The sequence below is a fragment of the Solanum pennellii genome, chromosome 8, assembly GCF_001406875.1.
Source record: "Solanum pennellii chromosome 8, SPENNV200".
NCBI lineage: Eukaryota > Viridiplantae > Streptophyta > Magnoliopsida > Solanales > Solanaceae > Solanum > Solanum pennellii.
In genome coordinates this window covers 63,821,689-63,835,966 of record NC_028644.1, presented here as the reverse complement: position 1 = coordinate 63,835,966, position 14,278 = coordinate 63,821,689, and the positions used below count along the sequence as shown (strand labels likewise).

The window sequence follows — 14,278 nt, the reverse complement described above, 5'->3', positions numbered from 1 at the left end:
TTTACAATACTACCCAATACATATCATTCGCTATTAAGAGTTTACTACGAATAGCATAAACCATAACCTACCTCCACCGAAGAATTGTGATCAAGAAATCTACTTCTCCAAAGCTGCGTTCTTCCTCTCTCTCGATCGATCGTTTCTCTCTTTTCCCTCTGTTCTTTCTATTTTTCTTATTCAAAACCCTTCTTCTTTTACCCTAATTAGCATATAATTAAGTATAAAAGACGAATAAAATAACCCACTTTTTATTTTAAGGTTGTCTCCTTTAACCCCCAAGTAATTGAATTATTAATATTAATCCATTAACTTTATAATTATAAGCATGAAAAGTCCAAAACGCCCCTTTAAAACTTTAGCAGAATTTCCGACCCGAGTGAGCTTACGGAGCCTGTGACGGTCCGTCACGACTGTGACGGTCCGTCCTGCAGGTCCGTCACAAAGCTCAGAGACTAAATTTCAGTGAAGGGTCTGTGACGGCCCGTCGTGCCTGCGACGGTCCGTCCTGCCATTTCGTCGCGAAGTTCAGAGAGTCGATCTCAGTACCAAATTTTCAGAATTCTAAGTGTTTTGGAACGAGACCCCCTCGACGGTCCGTCGTGCCCATGACGGTCCGTCGTGGGATCCGTCGACTCAGCCAGTTTTTCCAGAAATAAAATCTGCTGCTCAAAACGACTAAACAGGTCGTTACAAAAGTAATAAAATTTGATCCAATTTGACATTTTTTCATTCCTAAATCGCTCAATTATCGATTTAGTCAACCTTGAAGTGACATATGGGACAACATATGCACGTTTTGTTGGAAAAATTGCAACAGACATGTCATATGTGACAACATGTACATCTTAAAATGCATTTTTTTCCAGATAATATTTCAAAAAGAATAACAACCAAACCATCCTACAAACAAATAAGTGATAAAAATCACTAAAAAAAGTCCTGATTTAATACCAATAACTATTATATTTTATCTTAGAAGATATCAACGATAAACTAGAAATGATGAGGGCAACGACGCTTTGTTGTAGAAGAAAATCGCAACATATTACGACTTATGTTGTAAAAAACATAGCAACAGTTTGAATTGTAAAGAAATAATGGAATGAGAGAAAGGAAAGAGAGAAAAGAAGAAAATTAGTAAAAATAAATTAAATTTGAAATATGAAACGAAACGACCTTTTATAGAGGAGAGGAGAGAGGGAAAATGAAAGGACGATTATTTTAGACAAATTTATTTTATTTTTTTAATTTTTTTTTGAAAATTCATAGTGTGACATATGTTGCCACATATATTCTTTCTGTTGGGGTACATGCAAATAATTTTATAGTTTTATTTTACAACTAAGGTTATATATGTTGCCACACAGATACCACATTGGTAACAATGAAATGTTGACAGATATCTCCTTTCTGTGACATATGTTACCACATATGTCCTTTCTGTGACATATGTTGCCACATATCTTCTTTCGGCAATATCTTCTTTCTGTGACATATGTTGCCACATATCTTCTTTCTGTGTCATATATTGCTATATATATTCTTTCTGTTGGGGCACATTGTAGATAATTTTGTGGTGTTTTTTACAACATAGGTTTTTTACACCACATTTCTTCTTTTCCATCATAAATTGACATTTATTTCAACAAAAAAATCATTAATATTATCAGCAAAAATAAACACTTCATCAATTGTTTTATACAACTTATCAACAAAAAAAGTAATCCACAGTGGTATACATAACCATCAATCTAATCAATGGTGGATATTGTTGCTTCACATCACAATTGACGACTTCGACTTTTTTTCTCTTTCTCTTTTGCTTTCTTTTTCAATTTCTCCTTCTCCATCTCTAGGTCCTCTCCTTCTCCTTCTTGTTCTCCTTGCCTTTTGATTTTGAGTGTGATACAGAGCAGTAGTCATTGTTTTTTTCTTTCACTAATTATAGATAGTGATTGAGAAATGGGAAAAGGGTCTGATATACTCCTTAACTTTGTTATTTGGAGCTGATATACCCTCGTTATAAAAGTGGCTCATATATGCCCTTACCGTTATACAAATGGCTCACATATACCCCTGCCGTTACAAAATGGCTCACATATACCCTTCATTTAACGGAAGTTAAAAGATTAGTTTTAAATTTATATTTATCACTTCTTATTATTTTACAAAAATTATTTAGGGGTATATATGATTCTTCTATCAAAGTTCAAGGTATATTTTAATTTTTTTCATACATAAATTATTTTTTGACTTCTTTCATTATAATTATTTGAGTTTCTTATTTTTATTTTGTATTTTTTCCATTCCTTAGTTTAAAGAAAAAAAATTAAACTATTTTTTTTGTGTGTATTGTAATTTAATTTCGTATTCAAAGAAAAAATTTGGTCATCTACAATAAGTTTTACAAGAATATTAGTGAAACATAAATAAATTTGATTATCAAAATAATAATTATAAATTAGACATTGAAATAAAAAAAATTCAAAAAATATATGTTTGACGAGGATTAAATTTACTCATATAGGATTATATTTTTTAGAAAAAAATAATAAAAATTTTGATTAAAATTATCTTTTTTTCATTTCCGTTAGAGGAAAAGGGTATATGTGAGCCCTTTGTTTACAAATAGGGGTATATATGAGCCACTTTCATAACAAGGGGTATATCAGCTCTAAATGACAAAGTTGAAGGGTATATCAGACCCTTTTCCCTTGAGAAATAGATTTTTTCAATCTCCTACACTTTAAATATTTGTGAACAACTGAATAAAACTATATTTCTTAAATCACATGAACAAAATGGTCACAAAAAGAACAACAAAAAAAAACAAAAAATGAATTTTCACTGAATGAAAACATTACATTGTTTTCATATACATTTTCTCAAATTATGATTTTTTGAGTTTGTTAATTTTATTTCTAAACCAATAAATAATAGGTACCATTACCCTATTATTCATTTTCACATTTATAGAACGATTTATTGTTCATTAACCCCCAAAAAAACTTAGTATTGTTTCAAAATTGTAAAATCTCCCAAAAAAATAACTTACCCATTTTAAGTCGAACAAAATCTTCAGTTAAAAAAAAGGAGAGAGTCACGATGGAAAATGAGGAGGAAGATAAGATAATGAAGAAGAATATTTGTTTTGATTGTCGAATTTTTCAGATTTTATTAAGGAAAAAGAAGAAGAGAAGAGAGAACATTGGGAGATAAGAAGAGAAAAAATCCTATTTCCATTTACTTTTTGTTTTGAAAATGGTTTGAATAGAATTATAAAAATTGAAAAATAAAGTGCTTTTTCATATTTTATAAAAGATTAGTAAATTTTAAAAATATTAATTTAATCCAAAATTTACTTAATTACGAATTTGACCAGCTCTCTATAAATCTGTCACCAAAAACCAAACCAACACTTATTTGACACTTTCATTTAATTTTCTCTAGTGTAATATCTTCACTTTTCTATTGAACAAACCCCCATTTACAAGCATTTCTTCAAGAAACAAAATTGTGGGTTTGTTTAGGAAGTTAAAAAATAGTATCAATGGCTGCCGAATTTGATCAAACGACAGTGAAGGAAGAAGAGTATTTTGACGTCCTTACAAAAACTGGAGAAAAAACCGGCTACTCTAAATCCAGGTGAAAAAACCCACATCAAAAACAAAGAAAATTTCATATGGGTTATGATGAATATTGATATTATTGGTGTAATTTTGATTACAATAATTATGATTGAATCCAAACTAGTTGGGCTATATAATTGTGCGATTCAGTGTAAATTGACTAGTTTTACTCGTCCAATTAACTTACTTATGGCTATTCTCATCTTTTATGCTTTGAATTAGCAATTAGAGCAACTTTACAGACACCTGTTTTTCGTAGTTCTTGCCAATGGAATATAACAAATAGTTAGTGCATTTATGCTTGAATAGAGGCAGCCCAGTGCACGAAAGCTCCTGCTATGTGTGGGGTTGGGGAATGTCCGATCATTTATGCTTGAATGTATTGTAATATTTTTGGGCAAAGTAGACTTTTTTTTCCCGAACCCTCCTTAGGTGACAACCTTAGGGTTGGAGGTGAAGGGTGCTAATAATTCAAGCAACCCCCTCTTGTCTTGGGCAAAGTAGTCCAGTTGAAGGTTATGACTTTTGATCTTTTTTCTTTTCTTGTTCTTTCTTACCCCACTTGATTGGGAAGAGCAATATCTTTTGGTAGTATCTATTGGTTTGGCATATTAATGGAATGCAAAGATTTAGCTGAGTAAGATGTTGGCATAAGTAATGGAGTATTTGAATTGTGTATGTTTTTTTTTTATTTGGGTTGTAGGGATCAAATTTTGGTGTATATAGGATAGAAAAGTAGCTTATTGCATGCTTTTCATGTAAAGGGGATGATACTACGGATTTTATTTTGCATGAAATGCGAACCTCATAGACTGTTAATGAATCTCCTTTCTTTTTTTACTAAGAATGAGTAATGACGAGTACTCAGTAATGATTAATGAATCTTTTAAATGCTCTTCTTTTCCCACCTGTTTTAATCAGGACAATACCTTCTCTCTACTTAATGTTTGAAGACAATTTTCGAAGACGAAGAAAGCAGATTTTTCTCTGTCATAGATTCTTCCAAAATAAATGAACAGTAGAAAAGTGAATTGGATCTGGGCAAGATAGTAAATTTATTAAATTGACTGGCAGAATTTAACAAATCTAAGCTCATAGTTGCCCAAATTTATCACGTGTCATAAAAAACTATGGTTTGTAATTCTGTTCCCCAAGCTTTATTAACAATGAACTTATGGGGATAATGATGTCTATTATTGTGCTACTTGTTCAGAGGGGATGTTCACAGAGATGGAGACTACCATCGAGCTGTTCATGTGTGGATATTTGCTGAAAGTACACAAGAACTACTTCTCCAACGACGTGCTGATTGCAAGGATTCCTGGGCTGGTCAATGGGATATCTCGAGTGCAGGTCATATATCTGCTGGAGATTCATCTCTTATTTCAGCAATGTAGGTTTCCAGCATGTAGCTGAGCTTTCTAGATATAATTTCAAATGAACTGGACTTATTTTTCTGATTTTGCTTTTATCTGGCCTTATGCAAATTCTTAGTATAACGTTTTCTGTATGTTATCATTATTTGGTAACTTTTATCCCATGATCATAGATTGTCTGGTAGTTGTTATGTGACTTATATCCAGTGTTTCCATAATTGTTAATAAAGTTATTTACCTTGTCAAAAAAAAAAAAATAATTGTGTCGCGGGGCTACTCGAAATTTCAGAGTTCCGTATTTTTCTGTCTCTATATGTTGCCGTCTTTTTCATCTACCAATGGATTTCCTTTTTCTTCCTTCTCTTTCTCAAATAAAAAGAAGAAGCCACTGTTGTGAACCAACCTTCTATGTATCTGACACAATCAGCAATTTGCTTCATTTTCAATAAGGCTGTGTTCTAGCTTCTTTTCTTTAGGGATTATTACTGAGATAAAGTCATAAAAATCAGAAAAAATATATATAGAATGCGGATTGGTTTATTGGCATTTAACACAATGATGATTGAAATGACATCTGTTTGCTCTCTATCTTGTACTACTTTTACCATCATGAAATGCACTCTCTCTAAATTTAACGCTATGATGATTGAAATGACAACTGTTTTCTCTCTATCTTGTACTACTTTTACCATCATAAAAACACTCTCTAAATTTTCAAAAAAGAAAAATGCAGTATCTGACACGATTCATAATGAAATGGATCACACACCAATAACACCTCTGGTTTTCTTTCATGCAAATTTATGTAAACACTTTATGTGCTGCGTAAAGTGGAATAGCTTTGCTGATGAATAGTTTTGTTTTTATAAAAAACAGTTTCAAAATAGCTTTGCTGATGAATTTTTACACTTCACAAATGTTCATCTCCTACAACTTGCTTATTTGTTTTCTTAAGTAATGGTCAGTTGTTACAATTTTGGAGTGCATATGATCATTCAAGTATCATCTATTTCATTTGGTTTCAACTGTCCAAGTAAAAACACTAACTGCAACTTCTAATACTCTGTAATTATGTAGAATATTTAAATATGATTATTTTGTGTAATACACATTTCTTATGTAACGAGATTGTCTGTATGTGAAAGTTTACACTCCTTTGCAATGCTACATGTTCTCTCCCGTGTGAATGCATACATCACACTTCTAAATGCTTTTCTGATGGGGCTTTTACTGTTGTTGACTTATACATTCTTGCAGGCGAGAGCTTCAAGAAGAACTTGGTGTAACTCTTCCAAAAGATGCATTTGAATTAATATTTGTTTTTCTTCAAGAGTGGTTGGTATACTAAAGCTCTACTTCTTCATGTCTTCTTATTATACAGTATTAAGCAGTAGCAATTGTCTGTTGACTCAGAGCTGTGAATTCATGCTTCCCCTTCTTGTTGAATCATCTTTTTTTGTTTCTTCTGGACAAATGTCTATTCCTTTATCAGTCAATTTAGAAATAAGATCTCATTATATATGCCAATATTTTCTTTGCAATTGAATAATGCAGCTGAATTACCAAATTATAAGTTTCGAAGTAGATGTCTGTTATTTTATTTGCACCTTGAGCTGTCAGGGAGCTTGATGGCATAGAGAAGTGGAACAACAAAGAAAAGAAACTATTGATAGCTACAGTATAGGAAACGTTAATCTCATTAGTTTCTTATTGAAAAAGTCTATTACTAATTAGCTCCTAAAAGATTAGAGTATGTGGTGCTATTGGCTGTGTGTTTGAAGCCTAGAGTTACCAAAACCTCAGTCATTAAATTTGGGGTCCATCATTCTCTTATGAGTTATTGGTTCTGATTGTTTTATTTGATCCCATGGGCTAGACTATAGTATAGTTTTTTTTTTTGATGACAAGGGAAACCCGCAGCCGCTTTGGGTGCGCACAAGGTAAAACCCGCGCTCCTATGCAATAGCTCTCAAAACCACATAGGAGAGGTAACCTGCACTAGGCAAGCCCGGTGCCACAAGCTCGACCGAGAAAGGCAAACCCCTTGCTTTCGCTGGCAAGGGGTTTCAAACTTGAGACCTCCAACATGGAAGTCCCAAGCCCAAACCACTGGGCCACCCTGGAGGGTACTAGACTGTGGTATAGTATCATATAGTTCTACTTTGCAGATATAACTCAAGCATATCTGTGACATCAGACATGTGGTTATTAGTTATTACTAATATTTGAAGTATTTCTCCCAAATGTTGTTCAAATGTCTGTCCATTTTGTCCAAATTTTTGAGGGTTTTTACGCTATACACAATTTAGTGGACTTTTAACAATTGGAGCACTTTCTTGATAGTTCTTCTTTTTTTTTTGGTTGGTAATCAAATACTTTCGTGATAGTTTTATAATAACCTACCAGGAAGAAAGGAAAACAATACAGATATTCTGGAATATGTCTAATCATCACTTCAATAACATTTTCACAAGCTATTGTGCTTCAAAGCATGAGTTTATGTCAGTCATTGGAGTATGCTGAATGTCACAATAAATTGCAGCACTATCAATGATGGCAAGTTCATCAACAATGAATACAATGATGTATATCTGGTGACAACTATAGATCCAATTCCTTTGGAGGCCTTTACTCTCCAGGTCAGTATTTCTGTTTGTAGTTAAATGTTCTTGTAGTTGCTCTGGCACTTGCCTGAGAACACTATGTGTTTGTCACTTGGTAACGTTTCAGTCCTCTTCTCCATTACTTAGAAAAAGTGAGCCACCGGTTCAGGTACAATCATTACCGCCTGACAATTAGACATCCTACTGGTAATCGCAACGACCCAATTGCAAGAGCGGAACTCTTCCAACTGAGCTATATCTCTCGAGCCAAGTGGAGCATGCATGAAGTAGTCAGATGCTTCTTCTATTCTTTTCCCTGGCGAAGCTGGGCCATCCTGGACTTGAACCAGAGACCTCGCCTGTGAAGTGAATCATTGCACCTATAGTCCACTTAACCAATTGGGAGAGAATCAATAGGAGCAATTCATCCTTCCCGAATGCAGCATACAACTCTCCGTTGTACTTTACTCTCCAAGTGTACTTGTTCCCCCTTTGTTCCTTCTTCCTTGCCCTGACAAGTCTTTGTGAAATAACTCCAATGAGGAGAAAAAAGAAGGCCTTAAGAAACAGAGACCCTCCTGGCCCAACCCTACACACTCTAAGACCTTTGTTCAAATCTGCTCCCATTTCGATTTCAAGTCAAGAAAAAAAGCGGTTCAAATAGTACAATCCCTACGTCAGCCCAGAATGAAAGGGATGATCTCATAATCCTGGTCTATGAAGATGCATTGTTAGGTGCTCCATTTTATTTCCCATTGAGGGCTCAATCTATAAAATTTTAGGATTTGTTCATAATGATCAAATTTTATTCTGGTCTTGTATACAATTTTCCAATTATTCTCGATGCTATTTTCATTTTTCCTTAGGTTTATTGTTCATTTATTGGAAATATGCAATAAGAGTTACCAATTTCAAAAAAATAAATCAATAGAATTCCTGCAATAAGAATGAATGTAAAGGACCATTTCAAAATTAATGTAAATGGACTAGGATATCTTTAACTGTAACATTTTTTTAGTTTCTATTTTATCTTAAGTGGTGTTGGAGATGAATTCTTAAAATTTTATAGTCATTTATATTTAATTTGATAAGGTAACAAATTTATATGATGGGAAAATCTCCCATATACAAGCTTTTACCAAAATGTATAGAACCTGTAGAAGAATATGGTTCTCTACCAGAACACCTAGCTAGTGAAACCTTATGGGTGCACAAGGAAAACAAAACCAAAACTGAGGTTATTCCTCAAATGTACAATCATTTGCTAACCTTTCAAAAGTTCTCTTATTTCTTTCCTTTTCGAAGACCTACTGAGGAGTGCTAGTGGGCAACATCCCACGTTCTTCTTCTTTTTCTCTTCCTTCTCTGATGACCTAATTGACTGTGCCTGACATTGTCCATTATAGCCTGAATATCTCAAGATCTGCCATGGTGAACGAGTGAGTTGTCACCTGATAATGCAGAAGGAGAGATCCACGTCTTTGCTTGGATTTTTGCACATAAAGTAGCAGTTGAAGACTGCGTCCTGAGTGCTTGACATCTTCCGTTGCATTCTGAACCATCTCAAAATCTTCCACGATAAATGAGTTCTCACCTGATAATGTAGGAGGAGATTATATACGGCTTTGCCTGGATTCTTTTTGGACAGAAAATACCGTTCACATCGATTCTCCTCCCTGTTATTTAAATCCTGAGATGTTTAGATTGCTCCTCTCACTGCCAATCAAGTAAAAAAAACATATATCTTTTTGCTCCTTGGGAATCCAAACTGAGAAGTGCAAGAAACTTGACTAGGGAGGAGGTCACAAGAAACTCCGAGCGACAGTTCTTGTAGCATTCTTTTCTTCGGTGACTGTTCATGCTAATTTATCTCTCCTCTCTAGAAACCATTCAGGCGTTGCTCTCAGTCCTCTTTCTAGAATCATTCAAGCACACACTTGAATTATTCATCTATTCAGGAGCCACTCAATAATTATTTTTTTTGAACTTGAACTTGAGGAGCCACTCAACAATTATATTGATAAATGTTACGTGTTTGCTTTCTCAAAGTCTTCCGGTGCCTAATTGTGTTACGCTAGTCATAGGTTCTCTCACCTATATAATGGCCTGCCACGACTCTCACTCTAGGCTACTACTCACTCATGTTTTACTTACCCATGAAGAAGTCTTGAAGTCAGGTGCTTTACCATGTATTTAACCTCCCCGTAGAAGTAATAATTTTCATGAGTTTTACATGTTTTCTGCACCCACTGTCCAAAGAGTGAATCTTAAAATGCTGTATAAGTGAAGTACAACGCCTTATAATTTTATTAGTTTCACTATCCCTTGAAACTCCGATACCATAAACTTCTGAAAGTTTGTTTGTTGACTGTGAGTACAAGTGCTCTGATTTTTTTTTTGATAAACAGTAACTTCGTATTATATCCATACTTAGATAGTACTGAAACCATATAGTGCTCTGAAATAATAAGTTGGTACTTTTTTCTCTTCCCTTTTTAGCTAGTTTTTTTCTCTTTTGCACCAAGTGCAAATTGTCACTATTGACGTATGTTTTCTTGGTAGGAATCAGAAGTTTCAGCTGTAAAATATCTCTCTCTTGAGGAGTACCGAAGAGTGCTTGCTCAAGAACATCCTGAGTATGTTCCTTATAATGTGAATGGGGAATATGGTCAGCTCTTTACGATAATTGAGAAGAGGTATGTCTTACATAGCCGAAGAAAAAGTTCTAGTTATGTAACTGACTAATCGGATCTTCTTATAGAATGGTTACTTGAGCTTTAAATATGAGTTCATTATCCTTACTTTAAGGAGCCTTTCAAATATACATTCATTTTTTCCTACTTCAACAATGTATCTGCAATTTGTTCAAAACTTTTCCTATTATATGATTCTTAGTTGTATATAGCTATCCATAAATTAGGCATGAGATTGTGTTTGCGTCCTATGTTCCACACTTGGTTCTTTTCCTTTCTTGTTGTGCATAAACTTTGTCTTGCTGTAACAATATCTACTTGAAACTCTCAGTTTTCTTCTTAATCAATCACATATTAATCCTGTCTTTGTTGACTTATTACTTTGTGTACCTGAGCTAGCTGGTGTGGGATATCTACAGGTACAAGGAAAATGCTGAAGCTAGAAGTTTGTCTCTTCAGAAGCAGCTAAACCGCTATGCTAGTACTTCCCTCTCTGCAGAGGTTTACTTCTAAATCATGTTGTCATTCTTACAGTAAATCTTGATCACAAATCTGATGCAAGAATGCTCTACCCTCCAGATTTATTTCTTGCTATCGTGTGTGTGTGTGTTTTCTTAGATTTTTCAATAAAAGTAAAACTGAAAACTGGTGTCTAGGGTGCTAATGTCAAAACTAAAAAGTTCAATGAGTAATGTTAACCTGTCGTTCAGATCGCTAATCAACAAAAGGATGTGAATTCTCACTAAGACTACTTAAGGTAACCTTCTCAAAAGAAAAAAATACTAAAGGTATCACCTCCTCACTGAAACAATAGTCCTACTTCTCTTTTTGGATTAGCTTAGAAGTGCTTTTAAGGATTACTAGAATATATAGTGCTTGTAGATAAACAGACCACTAGTTCACTAATTATGACAGATGGTTTATACTCCGTATGTTAATTTCCTCTGCCTATAGTTCTGAAGTGTCAGATGTCAGCTGTTGCATATTCTTCAAGAGTATGTGACGGATATCTCATCTTGTTTGGTATTTTACAACAGAGAAAGATCTTTATAAACAATTAGAAAAAAGAAATGAAAAGATCATTTTACGTATGTCATTTCTTTTATTCTTTCCTTTTTTGGTCTGCCGGTTAAAGAATTACTGCTGCTTTGGTCTTATGCAGGATTATCATCTATCTTCTGTGTGTGTTTCTGTGTGTCAGAATTACACAATTTAGACACAGAAAAAATAAAGTTTGGAAAACAGTTATGGTTTCTCTTAAATGGGGGTTTCTGATGCCAGTTTTTTTTGTACAGTTAACTGGGCTGACTGCAGCAGACAAAGAAGCACTAAATCTACTTGTTAAAGCTGCAACAATCATGGACAAGATCTTTTATGTGCAGGTATAATCACTGTCTTTTAGTGAGAGTTCAAATTCTGATGTATTTTTACTGAGTGCATATCAGTTTAGATAAGCAAGTAGTCTACTATGTTTCTGCAATTAAGTTTGTATGTCTTTAGTTAATACCGTCGTCTTATTTTTCGATGGAGCAAGAAGTCCGATTCTTTTTTTTCCCATTTTGGTGTGGGATTTCCAGCGGTGATGTGAAATCTTGAGGACATAGCTATAGTAGATGGCATTATCATAACTGACATCACTTATAATGCATGTTGTCATATTCATGGAAGAATGTGCTTAAACATTCCCAAGTTTGTATGATGCACGTCAAAATGAATTTGAAGGATGGGATTTGATTGTGTTAGAGATAGGCTCGTTTTTTTTTGTCGGAAGTGTTCAGTCAATTCTCAAGTGGGAGAGGGTAACAAAATATTTTTTTGGAATGACAAGTGGATTGGACAAGAGTGTCTCAACTCGGTTTTCCCCGATCTCTTTTCGTTTTGTACCAACACCGAGGCTAAAATTGCTGAGATTTGGTCCCCTCAGGGATGGAACCTCACCTTCAGGAGAAAACTAAATGATTGGGAAGTGGATAGAATTGCTGAACTGCTACTCAAATTGGGTGAATTCACGGGCCTTACTACAGAAGCAGATGGTATAAGATGGAAACATGACTCTGATGGCAAGTTCTCTGTACGTAGACTGTATAAGAGAGAGGTCATGACTCACTCTGGGGGAATTCATGGTCCATGGGAACAAATATGGAAGGGCAACACCCCAACCAAGGTGAAAGGGCTTCACCTGGTTGGTCACCAGAAGGGCATATCTCACTCAGGAAAAACTCAAGAAAAGAGGCTTCCAGATTGTCTCCAGATGTTTTTTTGTCTTGAGAAGGAAGAAACTAACAGCCACTTATTCTTACACTGTAGGGTTACTGTCCAGGTGTGGTGCATGGTCTACAGCATTTCTCAAGAGCCCTGGGTGATGCCAGAACATACTGTTGATCTTTTGAGCTGCTGGATGAAGGGGGGGGGGGGCAAGACTCAAAAAGGATGGTGGTCTGTAGTACCTACTTGTGTCTGGTGGGCTATTTGGAGAGAAAGAAACGTTATGTGTTATGAGAATATTACTAACACTATGCAGAAAGTTAAAGAAAATTGCATTAACATGTTGTTTTTTTGGTGTAAAGAAGAGGGTATAGAAGTAGTAGAACAGTTGGTAGATTTCCTAGGATCTATGTATGTAATTATGGTTTTAGCTTGTAACTTTTTGGAGGTAGCCAGCATACCCTTAATCCTGAAGAATACAACTTTAACTTTATCAAAAAAATATATGTATATTTAGCCATATATTGAAGATCCTGTAAATCTTAGAAACCTTAAAATTGAACAAAGTTTTTTAATCTGGTGCATTAAACTAGTTCAAAACTATGTGTTACCAAGTGTTATTGCTGATGGATTTCTGTGGAAGTAGTATGCATTTGACTTTTCTTTGACATGAGACACAGGAGTTTCAAACCATGTGTTACCACGTCGTTATAGTTGATTCATTTCAAAGAAATTAGTAACATTTGACTTTGATTCATTTCAAAGTAATTGATGTAGCTTCTCTATTTTCTTTGGGATACTCTGCTTGTATACAGGAGTTCTCTTTCAACGTCAATAATTTTATATACTTTTTCCAAAAATGGGTGCAGGAGGAGGGGTACAACTAGCAATGTATCGTAAAAAGGACCATAATATTGTGAAAAGAGCTGTACTTCTTGACTAGACGAGAAGTTAGTTACGTCTTTATGAAGATTGTAGCGGCTATAGAAGGAGAAAACTTGTTGAGTTGATGATTAACATTGTACAAGTGGAGCTCCTTATATAGGAGTCTTAGGCTATGTAAATGTGGCATGTAATTAAATGATGCATTACATTTTTAAGGTGCCTTTATAACTTGTAATATTTTATCCAAGAATTGAAATTTCCTTTCTTCCAATTTTAGGTTTGGAGGAGAGAGATGCAAACCACTTATTTTGGTCCTCTTAAGTCTTTACACTCCCAGACCCGTGTTATGTTCTTTCAACCTAGGTGAAATGATCCTTTATAAAATCCATGTTGAGGAATATGACTAACCGGTGTTATATATGTTATGTTTCAGTGCTTGCAGTGGCTCATAGAGAACCTCTTTTGAACTCCTATTGATATGCTCTCTTTTTTTTTAATTCCATAACATAGGTTTGGTATAGCAATCCATCTTTGAGAGACTGGCTAAAGGAGAACGCCGATAAATCACAGTTGGACAAGTTGAAATGGATGTACTATGTAATTAACAAAAGTCCATGGTATGTTCCCTTTATGAAAAGCTATGCTCCTTCTTCAATCCTCCTTCCTCTTTGTGTTCTTGTGTCTATATTTGCCCATACTCTCTATCCCTATCTCAGCATCCTAAGAATTAGGTGATGACGAATCTGGTCCGCCCCTGGTGTGTGTTGGGTGCTCACACCCGCATCCGAGCAAATTAGGTCTGTTTTAGTCACTAGTTTATACTTTCATAAGGGAAGTTTTCCAAGGGTATTTGCCAACATACCCCCTACCCCCCCCTACACCCC

The 14,278-nt window shown here is 34.8% G+C and overlaps 1 protein-coding gene across 1 annotated transcript in view; it reads left to right on the top strand.

The window, feature by feature from the left end:
- Positions 1-3,420: 3,420 nt before the first annotated feature.
- Positions 3,421-14,278, top strand: part of LOC107028892 (nudix hydrolase 3) — a 22,942-nt gene continuing 12,084 nt past the window's right edge. Inside the window, exons 1-8 of the mRNA XM_015230133.2 lie at positions 3,421-3,648; positions 4,846-5,025; positions 6,266-6,343; positions 7,551-7,647; positions 10,174-10,307; positions 10,724-10,805; positions 11,600-11,686; positions 13,905-14,011. Of these exons, the coding sequence (XP_015085619.1) occupies positions 3,554-3,648; positions 4,846-5,025; positions 6,266-6,343; positions 7,551-7,647; positions 10,174-10,307; positions 10,724-10,805; positions 11,600-11,686; positions 13,905-14,011 (860 nt within the window). The 5' untranslated portion in view covers positions 3,421-3,553. The remainder of the gene's footprint in view (positions 3,649-4,845; positions 5,026-6,265; positions 6,344-7,550; positions 7,648-10,173; positions 10,308-10,723; positions 10,806-11,599; positions 11,687-13,904; positions 14,012-14,278) is intronic.